This window comes from Rhinoderma darwinii, chromosome 11 (genome assembly GCF_050947455.1).
Source record: "Rhinoderma darwinii isolate aRhiDar2 chromosome 11, aRhiDar2.hap1, whole genome shotgun sequence".
Lineage (NCBI taxonomy): Eukaryota > Metazoa > Chordata > Amphibia > Anura > Rhinodermatidae > Rhinoderma > Rhinoderma darwinii.
In genome coordinates, this window is record NC_134697.1 from 17165602 (window position 1) to 17179333 (window position 13732).

General features: G+C 46.1%; 1 protein-coding gene across 2 annotated transcripts in view; it reads left to right on the top strand.

Annotated features, from left to right (window-relative positions):
- Window positions 1-13732, top strand: part of GOLGA7B (golgin A7 family member B) — a 102524-nt gene that overhangs the window by 69675 nt on the left and 19117 nt on the right. For both annotated transcript variants that reach the window (XM_075843066.1, XM_075843065.1), the window contains exon 2: window positions 6495-6620. In XM_075843066.1, the coding sequence (XP_075699181.1) occupies window positions 6495-6620 (126 nt within the window). The remainder of the gene's footprint in view (window positions 1-6494; window positions 6621-13732) is intronic.

A 13732-nucleotide genomic window follows, 5' to 3' on the forward strand; every position in this document is an offset into this window, starting at 1 on the left:
TAAATGTACCTGTGCCGTATTCGCTTATATAGTCTACAGAGCCCCTGTGTATAACTGGTGTCTACCACTATATGGTCACTGTACACTGGTAATATTGGTCTTTGTAATGCAGTTTTTATTCAGTAACAGTATGGTGATATTTTTTAGACAATATGTGGTGGTAATATGTGATCATGATGTGGCAATATTATTTGGCCCTTATATAGTGGTATTAAGAAGCATCGTATCATACAGTACATACTGTAGATTCGTTTTTATAACAACGCAAATTATATTGGGGTAGGAGACAGCTTCTATGGTTCTTATTTTCATTATAAAGTAATATCCAGGGGCAGTTTATTGCTGAGCCCGTGTATCTAAGCCTACCATGTGATAAAAAAACTTGTCTCCGCTGCTTAGTACCTCTTCAGACACTGTAGCCCTAACAATTTTATTTTTAGGATAACATCGGGGGCCTCCAATGCTGCTGGGACTTCCAACAATCATCTCTAATTTGTGGGATAATCAGGCAGCAAGTGTTCCATTTCCCTGCAGCACCCCCACAGGGGGAATAAAGCATTACATGGTGTCCAAAGAAATCAGTAGGCTCTATGTGATATTCATGGACATGTTGAGTTCACCAGAAATAAAAATAAAAAAGCTCTTTGTGGCTGCTCTGGCTAATAGATACAGTTTCTGAATTAGGGATCTCCCTTTATTAATTCACAATTCCCTGATATGATTTTTAAAAATAGTTTTTCTAGATAAAGAAGGCATATGAGAAGAATATTTTAAGGCTATGTACCCAAACCGTCATGTATTATTAGCATTTATGAGTCATTCTCAGAGCACACAATAATGTCAGCACATGAAATAATGTGGGTGATAGCGGATAAAGGGAAACTAGTGCTATTTTGGTGATATGAGGGGGAGGACATGTATTCAGCGCATCTCAGAATTATACAACGTAATGGAAAGGGCTTTGGTTCATTTCAGTGACTCATTATGCTGTAAGAAAGGTTGAAATGTTAACAGCAACTCATTAGAATGACTATTAGCAGTCCTTTTGTACTCGTTCAGTAGTTACGCAAAATATCGCAGGCGGCAGGGCTCACTGGTTACCATTATTGATTTATAACAATGAAGCCCTGAGTTCAAATCCTACCGCAGCCCCTTCTGGATATTCTCCCCCTGTTTGTATCAGTCACCTTTGTTTCTACCCGCACTCCAAAAACTTGTGTCCGTTAATTAGTTTCCTCTGAAATTAGCCCTATACATTGTGAGCATGCTTATAACAGCGCTGCAGAATATGGCGGCATTAGTGGCAGTCCGCCAGAGGAAATGATTCTGAGGGTCCATCCTCTATCCGTACATGTGCGTGCGCCCAGGACATATAATCAATAAGGTCCAATAGTTGTTTTTTTTAATCAGCCCATACTAAATACTGATCGCGGCATCTAAGGGGGTGTTCACATCGGCAGATTCCATTATTTTTGCAGCTTGCTGTGCTTATATGTCCGGCAAAATGACGGAAACCATGACGGAGATCTGACGGAACCTGTTAAATGGGTTCTGTCAAGCTCTGTTGGTTTCCGTCATGCAATGGATCTGGATTCCGGTATTCTCGTTGTTCTGCATTGTGGCCTCCGAGGAAACAATGATTCTTTGCTGGAATGGGTCGTACGATGATTGCCACCTGCACACGACAAACTCCATTTACTTATGATGGGGTTCATTGGGGTCATTTGTAGTGTCCATTGCTCTGGCGGAAAGAATCAGCACTGGTGGGACAGAATCTGACACAAATGTGAACAGAGCCTAAAAAGTATAAACAAACGGAGGAGAGGGCTCCTTTTGTTTTTTTTCCCCAGAGCGGCTCTATGATATTGATCGTTAGGGCATACCTAAAAAAAACAAAAAACTTCTACAAATTTGATATCCCTGTATCCATAAAAACCTGTACTATAAAGCTACCGTAGAATGAAAGCTCGCCGGAAAAAAACGACCATGATAATGCGCTGCCTACTTTGGCGGGAGCATTCACGTCAAGATATAATGGTGCAATGCCACTACTTTATTGGAAAGTCCACGGATAACGCGTTTTGGGGTTAAATCCTTTCTTTAGGTCAAAACAGATGAATGATATAAGACAAACACAAAGGCAATAAGTACTGAGCAAAAAAACGCCAAGGTCAGATTAACGGACTGCGCAGGTCTCCCCTCTTTAGAGGAATTGCACCCATTCCATTTGCAAACATGGAGTGGGTGCGGAGTGGGTGATCAAACACCAGGTCCTACTGTCTTGGGTGGCAAGACCCAACACTATCATGGAGTCCATATTCCTCTTTGCTGTGGCCCCCCGCTCTTCTATGTACCCCACTATATGAACATCCATTTCTGTTACCGAAATAATAGCACCGTTTTTTGTTTCTTAGCTTGGCCATAGTCAATGCATAGTTGAGTATTATATGTACGATCAGTATAATTTCGGCTCCTTTACGCACAATTGTGGATTTGGCTTCGTCAATACATGTGCTAACCCCCGTGCTCTATATTCTTTATTAAATATGTGGTAAATCCCGCTGTTGTAGTATTACTAATTGTTCGCTTCATGCTTACCAGTCCTCCAGGAAGCCGTCCAGTTTTTACATGTGCTCACTTTGTCAGATTTGGCATTGGCTTGAGAAGTGATGCTCAACACAAGTTACTAATTAGCAGTTCAGTCTTGAGAGTTTTGGCAAAAAGACATGATAGAAATACGAATATTATCACATGCAATAACCAGCAGGTCGCCAGACATGTGAAGGGACCTGACATTCATACATGAGTCCTTCCTGTGTGTGGTCCAAGGGAATTCTATCATTTGAATTGAGCTAAGCTGCAATACCAAACGGAGCCATGGGCAATGGTGGCGCTGTTTATAAAAAACAAAATCGCCAACCTTTTCTATGATTGCATTTCTATATAATATCTATTGGGTGGATGTAGGGGGGATTTGTTATGTATTTCAAGAACGATTGTGTAGTTTATGGCCAAAAAATGATACAGTCAGTACATATTGGCTGAAATTTTTACAATAAGGCCTCACGTACATGGCTGTAATATGGATTTGTGTTGTACAGATCTGATAAATGGTGCCGCAGCTTGTTATTGGCCCATATTGCACCTCTTTGCGGCTCCGATTTTAGGCAAAAGGATCCAGAATTTATGTAAAAACAAAATTGTGTTATGTTCCATTGCGACGCCATACTAGGAGGTATACTGGATACTATATAGGAGTATATAATGTCTTTCAGATGCTTCATATAGTGCCATACGTGTCCTGCCAGACAATGTTCGTGTACGCAGCTTTTTCGTCTACATGAGCCCATAAAGGGGAATTACAATGTCAGCAAATAAAGGTTGTTCATTGTATAAAGAACAATTATAAAATTTTCTATAATACAGGTTTCTTATCAATATCTAACAGTTTTCAAGATCTCTGCTTGCTGTCATTCAATATGAACATTCATTGTTTTCTTTAAGTGGACAAAAATCTGTCCTGGTCATGTGATGGACAGTTATATTTATTGAAACCATAAATTCCCTTTAGGTTTTTGCAGCCTGAGCTTTTCCAACGCTGATGCCTATGAGAGAAGAAGTATTAATATACATTGAGAAGTGACATCAGGGAAAGTCAGAGAAGCGACCTATTGAGCGGGGAGTGACATGCGCTGAAAAAAATTCTTTACCATATGCCCCGTCCATTTATATGGGTTATGACTCCAACCTAAGACATTTGAATCACCAGTAATGCAAGTAGTGACCCCCTTCATCAGACCCCAAAATGAATACAGATCCAAGACCAGAACCCTAAACAAGTACAGAACCCAGACCAGACCTCTAAATACAGACACAGATCCCCCTTAGTAAAAGCAGAAACCAGGCCAGACCCCCCCCTAAATACAGACCAAGATCAGACCCCTAGATAAAAACAGAATCCAAACCAGACTCCCTAAATAGAGACCTAGACAAGACCCCCTAAATAAAATTGTACTCCTGACCACACTCCCTAAATGCAGGCTCAGACCAGACCCCCTAAATAAAAACAGACCCCAGAGCGAACCCCCTAACTACAGACCCAGACCCTCCTAAAACAAAACACCCCAGACCAGAGCCCTAAATACAGACCCAAACAAGACCCCCTAAATAAAAATAGACCCTAGACCAAATCCTCTAATTTCAGACCCAAAACAGGCCCCCTAAATACAGACCTTGACAAGACCCCCCCCCTAAATAAAAAGACTGCTGACCAGACCCCTAAATAAGAACAAACACCATACCAAACTCCCTTACTACAGACCCAAACCCTCTAAATAAAAACAGACCCCCACAACAGACCCCTTATACTAATACAGATCCCTTACATATATTCAGACCCTTCATGAAACCCCCTAAACAAATTCAGCAATTAGACCCCCTAAACTTATACAGTCTCCAGACCAATAAATAAATACAGATCCTAGACCACCTAAAGAAATAAAGACAACATATCAGTCCCCTAAATAAATACAGAGCCCATCCGATACTCACCTCTCCTCGTCCCAGCGTCAGCTCGTTGTCTGTGGCGGTGCCCGGGTATGAAGAAGACTGCTGGAACGGGGAGAGGTGAGTATTGTTAGTATGTGGGGCACCCGTGAGACAGGGGAGGTCCATCTTTTTTCCGGTAGCCTGCCAGACATTCCAGGAGAGAAAATATACTGTACCTAATACCTAATATAATTCATATACACACGTAGGCCTGTACATCGCATGTTGAGCAGATAACATATGTCTCTTATTATGTAGGATAAGCAGATCTGTTGAGTGACAGTGGCAGTCCTCATGCAGCGCCAGCGTAATCTCTTTACTCAACCGGAGAGAATAAACCTCTAATTGATTGTGGTTTTCTTGTTTCCATTTCCTACATAAAGACATTAGTCGGAGCAATGATAGATCGCTATTAGCCATGATTCACTCCAGCTTAGCCGGCTAGCCACCACACTGAAAGCCTATGTGTCATTAACATAGGATCAATGGCAAAGTGCTCTGCTCGTGACCCTCAGCGCGCAAGTCCTCATGAATAACATTCACAGCTATATAACATTTTTTAGAATTTAACCATAGCTTGAAGCTCTTCTTCCCCAGAGCGCAGCATGTAACACCCAGCACAAGTTTCCTAATGCTGAACATATTGATCAATCTGTTTAGATTGATGTTTAATAAGGTATTTGGCTGTCTCATACAGTTTTATTATGAAATAAATAGGAGACATCATTGCACATACGCAAGGATGACCCATTGCCCCCTGCCCAGCCATACGGGCCCAAGGGGCATTTATGCGAGGGGGAAGGGGAAACAGACTGACAGGATTTCTCTATACGACCTGGCAGCTTTACACATGATAATACTGAATGAAATCATGCAAAATGATATATCCCCCAGCTCAGCATCTACCCCTTTGCTGTTCACTTTACCTACCGTACGAACCTAAATATTGGGATTTTACAAAACCTTCCTTTAGTATCCTCTTACAGCCAATGTCATATGAATCCTTTGGTAGGCACTGTATTTGGGGCTCCTCTAGCGGCTATTTATTATGTGGGTCATGTAGCTGTCACTGAATTTGGGGGCCACCCAGCTGCGACTAGTATGGGGGTCCTGTGCCTGTCACTGTGTATGAGGGGTCCTTTTACTGTTACTGTAACATGAATCCTGTAGAAGACTCTGTATTTGGGGGGTCCTCCTACTGCGATGGTCATGTGACTCTCACTGTATTTGGGGGTACTCCTGCTGCTTCTGGTACAGGGGTCCTCTTGCTGTCACTGTATTTGAGGGGTCCTCTTGCTGTCAGTGTCATATGAATCCTGTGGAAGGCATTGTATTTGGGGTCCTCATGCTGCAACTATATTGAGGGTCTTGTTGCTGGAAATGTATTGGAGTTGTCCTATTGCTGTTACTGTGGGTCCTGAGGCAGACGCTTCATCTTATTATTTTGTTTGGGCATAATCTGACAAAAAGCTTTGCCCCTCTGACCTAAGAGTTAACTTTTGTACAAACCTTCACTTGCCTCCTAATTTGACTGCAGGAAGCCGTTTCTTTAAATGAGGCGATTATTCGGAGGAAAAATCCAAACTACACCATGGTAATCCACAGGGTATTTGTATTTATTCAATGGCACTGGGCATCCGATTGCCAACAGGAGGCATTTTAATTGGTGAATCCTTCATTATATTGTGTATATATATATATATGTATTGTGATTCATTGGACGCCGCGTTTCCTGTTTGTTTATTATGTCGGCTCTTCTAATCATTTCAGTTTATTAAAATTACATTCAGAATCCCACTGAGACATTCACACATCTTGGCTAGACTCTTTATATGATCTTTTATAAGAAAAAATGTTGCTGGAATTTTATTAATCTTGGTCATGCAGCGGTCCGCTGTTATTTTCTTATGATGATCTCATGATATTTTGTTCTTTTCCCCTTCCAGATGCACAACCTCCAGGAGCTGAGGAGAAGTGCCTCACTGGCCACCAAAGTCTTCATACAAAGGGATTACAGTGAAGGAACCATGTGTCAGTTCCAAACGAAGTTCCCACCAGAGCTGGACAGTCGGGTATTACCGCTTTATAGGTTCATCATTTATCGCATTGTTTCATTTGAGTTGTCGCGTCTCAAACCGTGTTGTACCATAGAAGCATTAAAAATATTGCTAGAGATTTACTTGTCTTAAAATTAGACCGGATTAACCTAGACCAGGCAGCAGGCAGAAGCTGCACCACATTGGCCCACGTTTTACAATAAATATCTTGCTAGACATGTTAGACACTTATCTCTTCCTTACATCACCTCATGGATGGCGTACTTTACACTGATGAACTTTTTGAATTCTCTTAGCCTTGTCCCTTTTCCTAGACACTTTGACAAAAGTGTCTAAAACACATAATAAATTTAGCGCACGATATGTACTCCACTTTTTGGGCGCGATTTGTGACAGAATTTTGCCACATTTTGCTTAGCAAATTCTCACCACTATTTCTTGCTTAATTCAATACACGGTATGTGGTGGAGAATTGAAAAAAATAAAAATAAATCTCAGTTTACATTGCCCCATTGAAATACGTTACCTCTTGATTTGGTGTTCGCGTGATACAGGTCCCAAATACAGGTGTATGAGGCCTAAGAAATAGTGACCGACTCAAGGACTTGTGCCCTTATTTACCGATATTTTGTATTAAAAAATACTAATAATATTATTTTAGAGAAATATGTAATCATTTACATTTGTTAATATCTGCAATTCGGGTTTTATTGTAGGATCCTGTGAATGTCCTTATACAGATGTAGCCATCTTTATCTTGACTTTTATCGCATTAAATACACAGTGGCAAGATCCTTTATCTTGACTTTTTCAATGACTTTTCAATGGCTTTTGTTGTGTGATATCACACTGCAGCAAGTTATCAGAGTCAAGATAAAGATGGCTACATCCAGATTTCTAGTTTGTGACTATAAGCAGGAATTTTCAGGTAGATAAATTGCTGTGCTTGGGCTCTTCTGTCTGTATTCCAGGGGCAATGAGTTATAATCCATACCAGGGCCATAGTTACTTAGAATTTAGATGCTCTCCTTCTGCACTTGTACGTTTTCAAAATTATACCAGTTAAATCTCCCTTTCATGAGGCCTCGTGCATATGGCCATGTAAGCAGGGCTGGGACAAGGTATTTTGGTGCCCTAGGCAGATTAGGCAAATTGCGTCACCCCACACACTGTGCCACCTAAATACAATCATGTTACATTGTGCCCCTGAATACAATTTTGTCAGACACCCAGGGCCTTCATAAAAATAGGTGTCACATGTTGTGCCCGCTGAAATGAATGCCATATTGTAATGGATCTGCCAGGCACTACGTCTGTGGAGACTCCCAGGGTTAATCAGTCGACACCTGAGGCCAGACCTCTTAGACTGACACCGGCTCCCACCAATCAGGGTGGCAGGCTCAGGAGTGGGAGAGCCTATCGCGGCCTGGTCAGTCAGAGTTAGCTCCGCCCCCTGTCCATTTATACCTGCAGTTTTCTCTTCCTCATTGCTTGTTATTCTTTTGGATTCCTGGCCCCACTGCTGCTTGCTCCAGCCTGCTTCTGCCGTGCTTCTGCCTTGCTGCAGTTCCCCTTGTCTTGCTTTGCTTTGCCCCTGGCTTGCTTCTGTCTCCGTGCCCGCTCGGGTTACTCACTTCGTCCTGGTCCTGACTGTTCGTTCGCCGCTCCGTTTCCTCGTGGCGTTCCGTGGCTACTGCCCCTTCCCTTGCGTGTTCCCTGTTTGTTTTCCTGTGCACTTAGACAGCGTAGGGACCGCCGCCCAGTTGTACCTCGTCGCCTAGGGCGGGTCGTTGCAAGTAGGCAGGGACAGGGCGGTGGGTAGATTAGGGCTCACTTTCCCTTCACCTCCTTCCTGCCATCACAGAATAACAAGCCCTTACCTAGTCTACCATTTCTCCTACGCTGTCGCTATCATGGACCCCCTTGAGACCCTGACCCAGCAGATGCAGGGCCTCTCCCTACAGGTCCAGGCCCTGGCCCAAGGGGTTGGGCGCACCACCTCACCTCTAGAACCCGACCTCAAGTTACCTGACCGGTTTTCAGGGGACCGTAAGACGTTTCTCTCCTTCCGGGAGAGTTGCAGACTATATTTCCGACTTAAGCCCCACTCCTCAGGTTCCGAGAACCAGCGGGTGGGTATCATCATATCCCGACTCCAGGAAGGGCCCCAAGAGTGGGCCTTCTCCTTGGCTCCTGACGCCCCTGAACTTTCCTCTGTTGATCGTTTTTTCTCTGCCCTCGGACTCATTTACGACGAGACTGACAGGACTGCTTTAGCCGAGAGTCAGCTGGTGACCTTACGTCAGGGTAGGAGACCGGTTGAGGAATACTGTTCTGATTTTAGGAAGTGGTGCGTAGCTTCTCAGTGGAACGATCCGGCCCTAAGGTGCCAGTTTAGGTTAGGATTATCTGACGCCCTGAAGGATCTGCTGGTTAGTTACCCCTCGTCTGACTCCCTTGACCAGGTTATGGCCCTAGCAGTACGACTTGACCGACGTCTCAGGGAACGTCAGCTAGAACGCTTCAGTGTGCTCCCCTCTGACTTTTCTGCGATCCCCCCCGAGGTCCCGCCTCCTCGCCCCTCCACGGAGGACTCGGAGGTACCCATGCAACTCGGGGCCTCCATGTCCCCTCGACAACGTAGGGAGTTTCGCAGAATGAACGGTCTCTGCTTCTACTGTGGGGACGACAAGCATCTACTGAACACCTGTCCCAGGCGCAAGAATAAGAAGCCGGAAAACCTTCCGCGCCTAAGTGATCATCGGGGAGGTCACTTGGGCGCACAGGTATTTCCCGTTAATGTGAAACGCAATAAAATTTTGCTTCCCTTTCAGGTCTCGTTTGCTGGCCGGTCTGCCACGGGCAGTGCTTTCGTGGATTCTGGTTCATCTGCTAATATCATGTCTGTGGAATTTGCTATGTCTCTAAAGATGCCTTGTATTGATTTACCTTATCCTATCCCTGTAGTAGGTATCGACTCGACTCCCCTTGCTAATGGTTATTTTACTCAGCATACTCCTGTTTTTGAACTCCTTGTTGGCTCCATGCATTTGGAGCAGTGCTCTGTACTGGTGATGCAGGGATTATCGTCTGATCTGGTATTAGGTCTTCCCTGGTTGCAGTTGCATAATCCCACGTTTGATTGGAATACTGGGGATCTCACCAAATGGGGTAATGAATGTCTTACGTCATGTCTCTCTGTTAACTCTATTTCTCCCCGGGAGGAGGTAAACACGCTTCCTGAGTTTGTTCAGGACTTCGCCGATGTGTTTTCTAAGGAGGCCTCCGAGGTGTTGCCCCCCCATAGAGATTACGATTGCGCTATCGATTTGGTGCCTGGTGCCAAGCTTCCTAAGGGTAGGATATTTAATCTTTCATGTCCTGAACGTGAAGCCATGAGGGTGTATATCCAGGAATGCCTGGCCAAGGGTTTCATTCGCCCCTCGACTTCTCCTGTAGGTGCTGGCTTCTTCTTCGTGGGGAAGAAGGATGGTGGTCTTAGGCCGTGCATTGATTATCGTAACCTGAATAAGGTCACTGTAAGGAACCAGTACCCACTTCCTTTGATTCCGGATCTTTTTAATCAGGTTCAGGGAGCCCAATGGTTTTCTAAGTTCGATCTACGGGGGGCATATAACCTTATCCGCATCAAAGAGGGGGATGAGTGGAAAACTGCGTTCAACACACCCGAGGGTCATTTCGAATACCTGGTCATGCCCTTTGGGTTGTGTAACGCCCCTGCTGTCTTCCAGAATTTTATTAATGAAATCCTGAGAGAGTACCTGGGTAATTTTCTTGTTGTGTACCTTGATGACATACTGGTGTTTTCCAAGGACTGGTCCTCTCACGTGGAGCATGTCAGGAAGGTGCTCCAGGTCCTTCGGGAGAATAATCTGTTTGCTAAGACTGAAAAATGTGTCTTTGGGGTACAGGAGATACCATTTTTAGGGCAAATCCTCACTCCTCATGAATTCCGCATGGACCCTGCCAAGGTTCAAGCTGTGGCGGAATGGGTCCAACCTGCCTCCCTTAAGGCGTTACAGTGTTTTTTAGGGTTCGCCAACTATTACAGGAGATTTATTGCCAACTTCTCGGTCGTCGCTAAGCCTCTTACGGACCTTACCCGCAAGGGTGCTGATGTCCTCCATTGGCCCCCTGAGGCCGTCCAGGCCTTTGAGACTCTCAAGAAGTGCTTTATCTCGGCCCCCGTGCTGATTCAGCCCAACCAAGAGGAGCCATTTATTGTGGAGGTTGACGCTTCCGAGGTGGGAGTGGGGGCCGTCTTGTCCCAGGGTACCAGCTCCCTCACCCATCTCCGCCCCTGTGCTTACTTCTCTAGGAAGTTTTCGCCCACGGAGAGTAACTATGATATTGGCAACCGCGAACTTCTAGCCATTAAATGGGCTTTTGAGGAGTGGCGGCACTTCCTGGAGGGGGCCAGACACCAGGTAACGGTCCTTACGGATCACAAGAATCTGGTTTTCCTAGAATCGGCCCGGAGGCTTAATCCTAGACAAGCTCGGTGGGCACTATTCTTTACCAGATTTAATTTCTTGGTTACCTATAGGGCTGGGTCCAAGAATATTAAGGCTGATGCTCTGTCACGTAGTTTCATGGCCAATCCTCCTTCCGAGAAGGATCCCGCTTGTATTTTACCCCCTGGTATAATCGTCTCTGCCACGGATTCTGATTTAGCTTCTGATATCGCGGCTGATCAGGGTGCAGCTCCCGGGAACGCCCCTGGGGACAAACTGTTTGTTCCCCTGCAATACCGGCTGAGGGTACTCAGGGAAAACCATGACTCCGCTCTATCTGGTCATCCTGGCATCTTGGGCACCAAACACCTCATTACCAGAAACTATTGGTGGCCTGGGTTGCCTAAAGATGTTAGGGCTTACGTCGCCGCTTGTGAGGTTTGCGCTAGGTCCAAAACCCCTAGGTCCCGACCTGCGGGCCTACTACGTCCCTTGCCCATTCCCCAGAGACCTTGGACCCATATCTCCATGGATTTTATCACCGATTTGCCTCCATCTCAGGGCAAGTCGGTGGTGTGGGTGGTAGTCGACCGCTTCAGCAAGATGTGCCACTTTGTGCCCCTTAAGAAGCTACCTAACGCCAAGACGTTAGCTTCTTTGTTTGTGAAGCACATCCTGCGTCTCCATGGGGCCCCAGTCAATATCGTTTCGGACAGAGGGGTACAATTTGTTTCCTTATTTTGGAGAGCCTTTTGTAAAAAGTTGGAGATTGATCTGTCCTTCTCCTCCGCCTTCCATCCCGAAACTAACGGCCAAACGGAAAGGACCAACCAATCCCTGGAACAATATTTAAGGTGTTTCATCTCTGACTGTCAATTCGATTGGGTCTCATTCCTTCCCCTTGCTGAATTTTCCCTGAATAACCGGGTCAGTAACTCGTCAGGGGTCTCCCCGTTTTTCTGTAATTTCGGGTTTAACCCAAGGTTCTCCTCCGTCTCCCCTGGTTGTTCCAATAATCCTGAGGTAGAGGATGTTCATCGGGAACTGTGCACTGTCTGGGCCCAGGTTCAGAAGAACCTAGAGGCGTCCCAGAGCGCACAAAAGATTCAGGCAGATAGTAGACGTTCTGCTAACCCCCGGTTTGTCGTCGGGGATTTGGTCTGGTTGTCGTCCAGGAACTTGCGCCTTAAGGTCTCGTCCAGGAAGTTTGCTCCCCGATTTATTGGGCCTTATAAGGTCATTGAAGTCCTCAACCCTGTATCCTTCCGTCTGGAGCTGCCCCCATCCTTCCGCATACACGACGTCTTTCATGCCTCCCTCCTTAAACGCTGCTCCCCGTCCTGGTCCCCCTCTAGGAAACCTCCTGTTCCCGTTCTCACCCCTGAGGGGGTGGAATTCGAGGTGGCCAAGATTGTGGACAGTAGGATGATCCAGGGCTCCCTCCAGTACCTGGTCCATTGGAGAGGATACGGGCCGGAGGAGAGGACTTGGGTACCTGCTCGAGATGTTCACGCTGGGGTATTGGTCAGGAGGTTCCACCTTCTCTTCCCCACTAAACCGGGTCCTCTTAGTAAGGGTCCGGTGGCCCCTCATAAAAGGGGGAGTACTGTAATGGATCTGCCAGGCACTACGTCTGTGGAGACTCCCAGGGTTAATCAGTCGACACCTGAGGCCAGACCTCTTAGACTGACACCGGCTCCCACCAATCAGGGTGGCAGGCTCAGGAGTGGGAGAGCCTATCGCGGCCTGGTCAGTCAGAGTTAGCTCCGCCCCCTGTCCATTTATACCTGCAGTTTTCTCTTCCTCATTGCTTGTTATTCTTTTGGATTCCTGGCCCCACTGCTGCTTGCTCCAGCCTGCTTCTGCCGTGCTTCTGCCTTGCTGCAGTTCCCCTTGTCTTGCTTTGCTTTGCCCCTGGCTTGCTTCTGTCTCCGTGCCCGCTCGGGTTACTCACTTCGTCCTGGTCCTGACTGTTCGTTCGCCGCTCCGTTTCCTCGTGGCGTTCCGTGGCTACTGCCCCTTCCCTTGCGTGTTCCCTGTTTGTTTTCCTGTGCACTTAGACAGCGTAGGGACCGCCGCCCAGTTGTACCTCGTCGCCTAGGGCGGGTCGTTGCAAGTAGGCAGGGACAGGGCGGTGGGTAGATTAGGGCTCACTTTCCCTTCACCTCCTTCCTGCCATCACACATATTCTGTCTGTGCCCAATAAAGTAAAGCACCAAACACACACAGTGCCTGCTAAAAAAGTGTGCTATATGTTGTGTCCCCTGAAAATAGTGCCATAAACTGTGCCCCATACAAGGAAAGCAGCACACACTGTGTCCCATACAAATAAAGTGGCACGCACGCATGCTGTAGTCAGTGCCACTCAGTGCCACCTGTCAAATTGAATACACAGCACCCCCTGTAGACAGTGCCACACACAGTGCCCCTATAGAAAGTGACACACACAGCACCTTCTGTAGATAGTGCCACACAAGGTGCCCCCCATAGAAATTGCCACAAGGTTCCCCCTGTAGAAAGTAACTCCAGACACCTACATTCAGACCTCAGATCAGACAAAAAATGTTTTACTTACCTCTCCTTGAACCTTTTCTGTTCCGGGAGCCGCATCCGCTGCACTCGGTCCTTGTATTATGTTTTGGGCACCGCAGC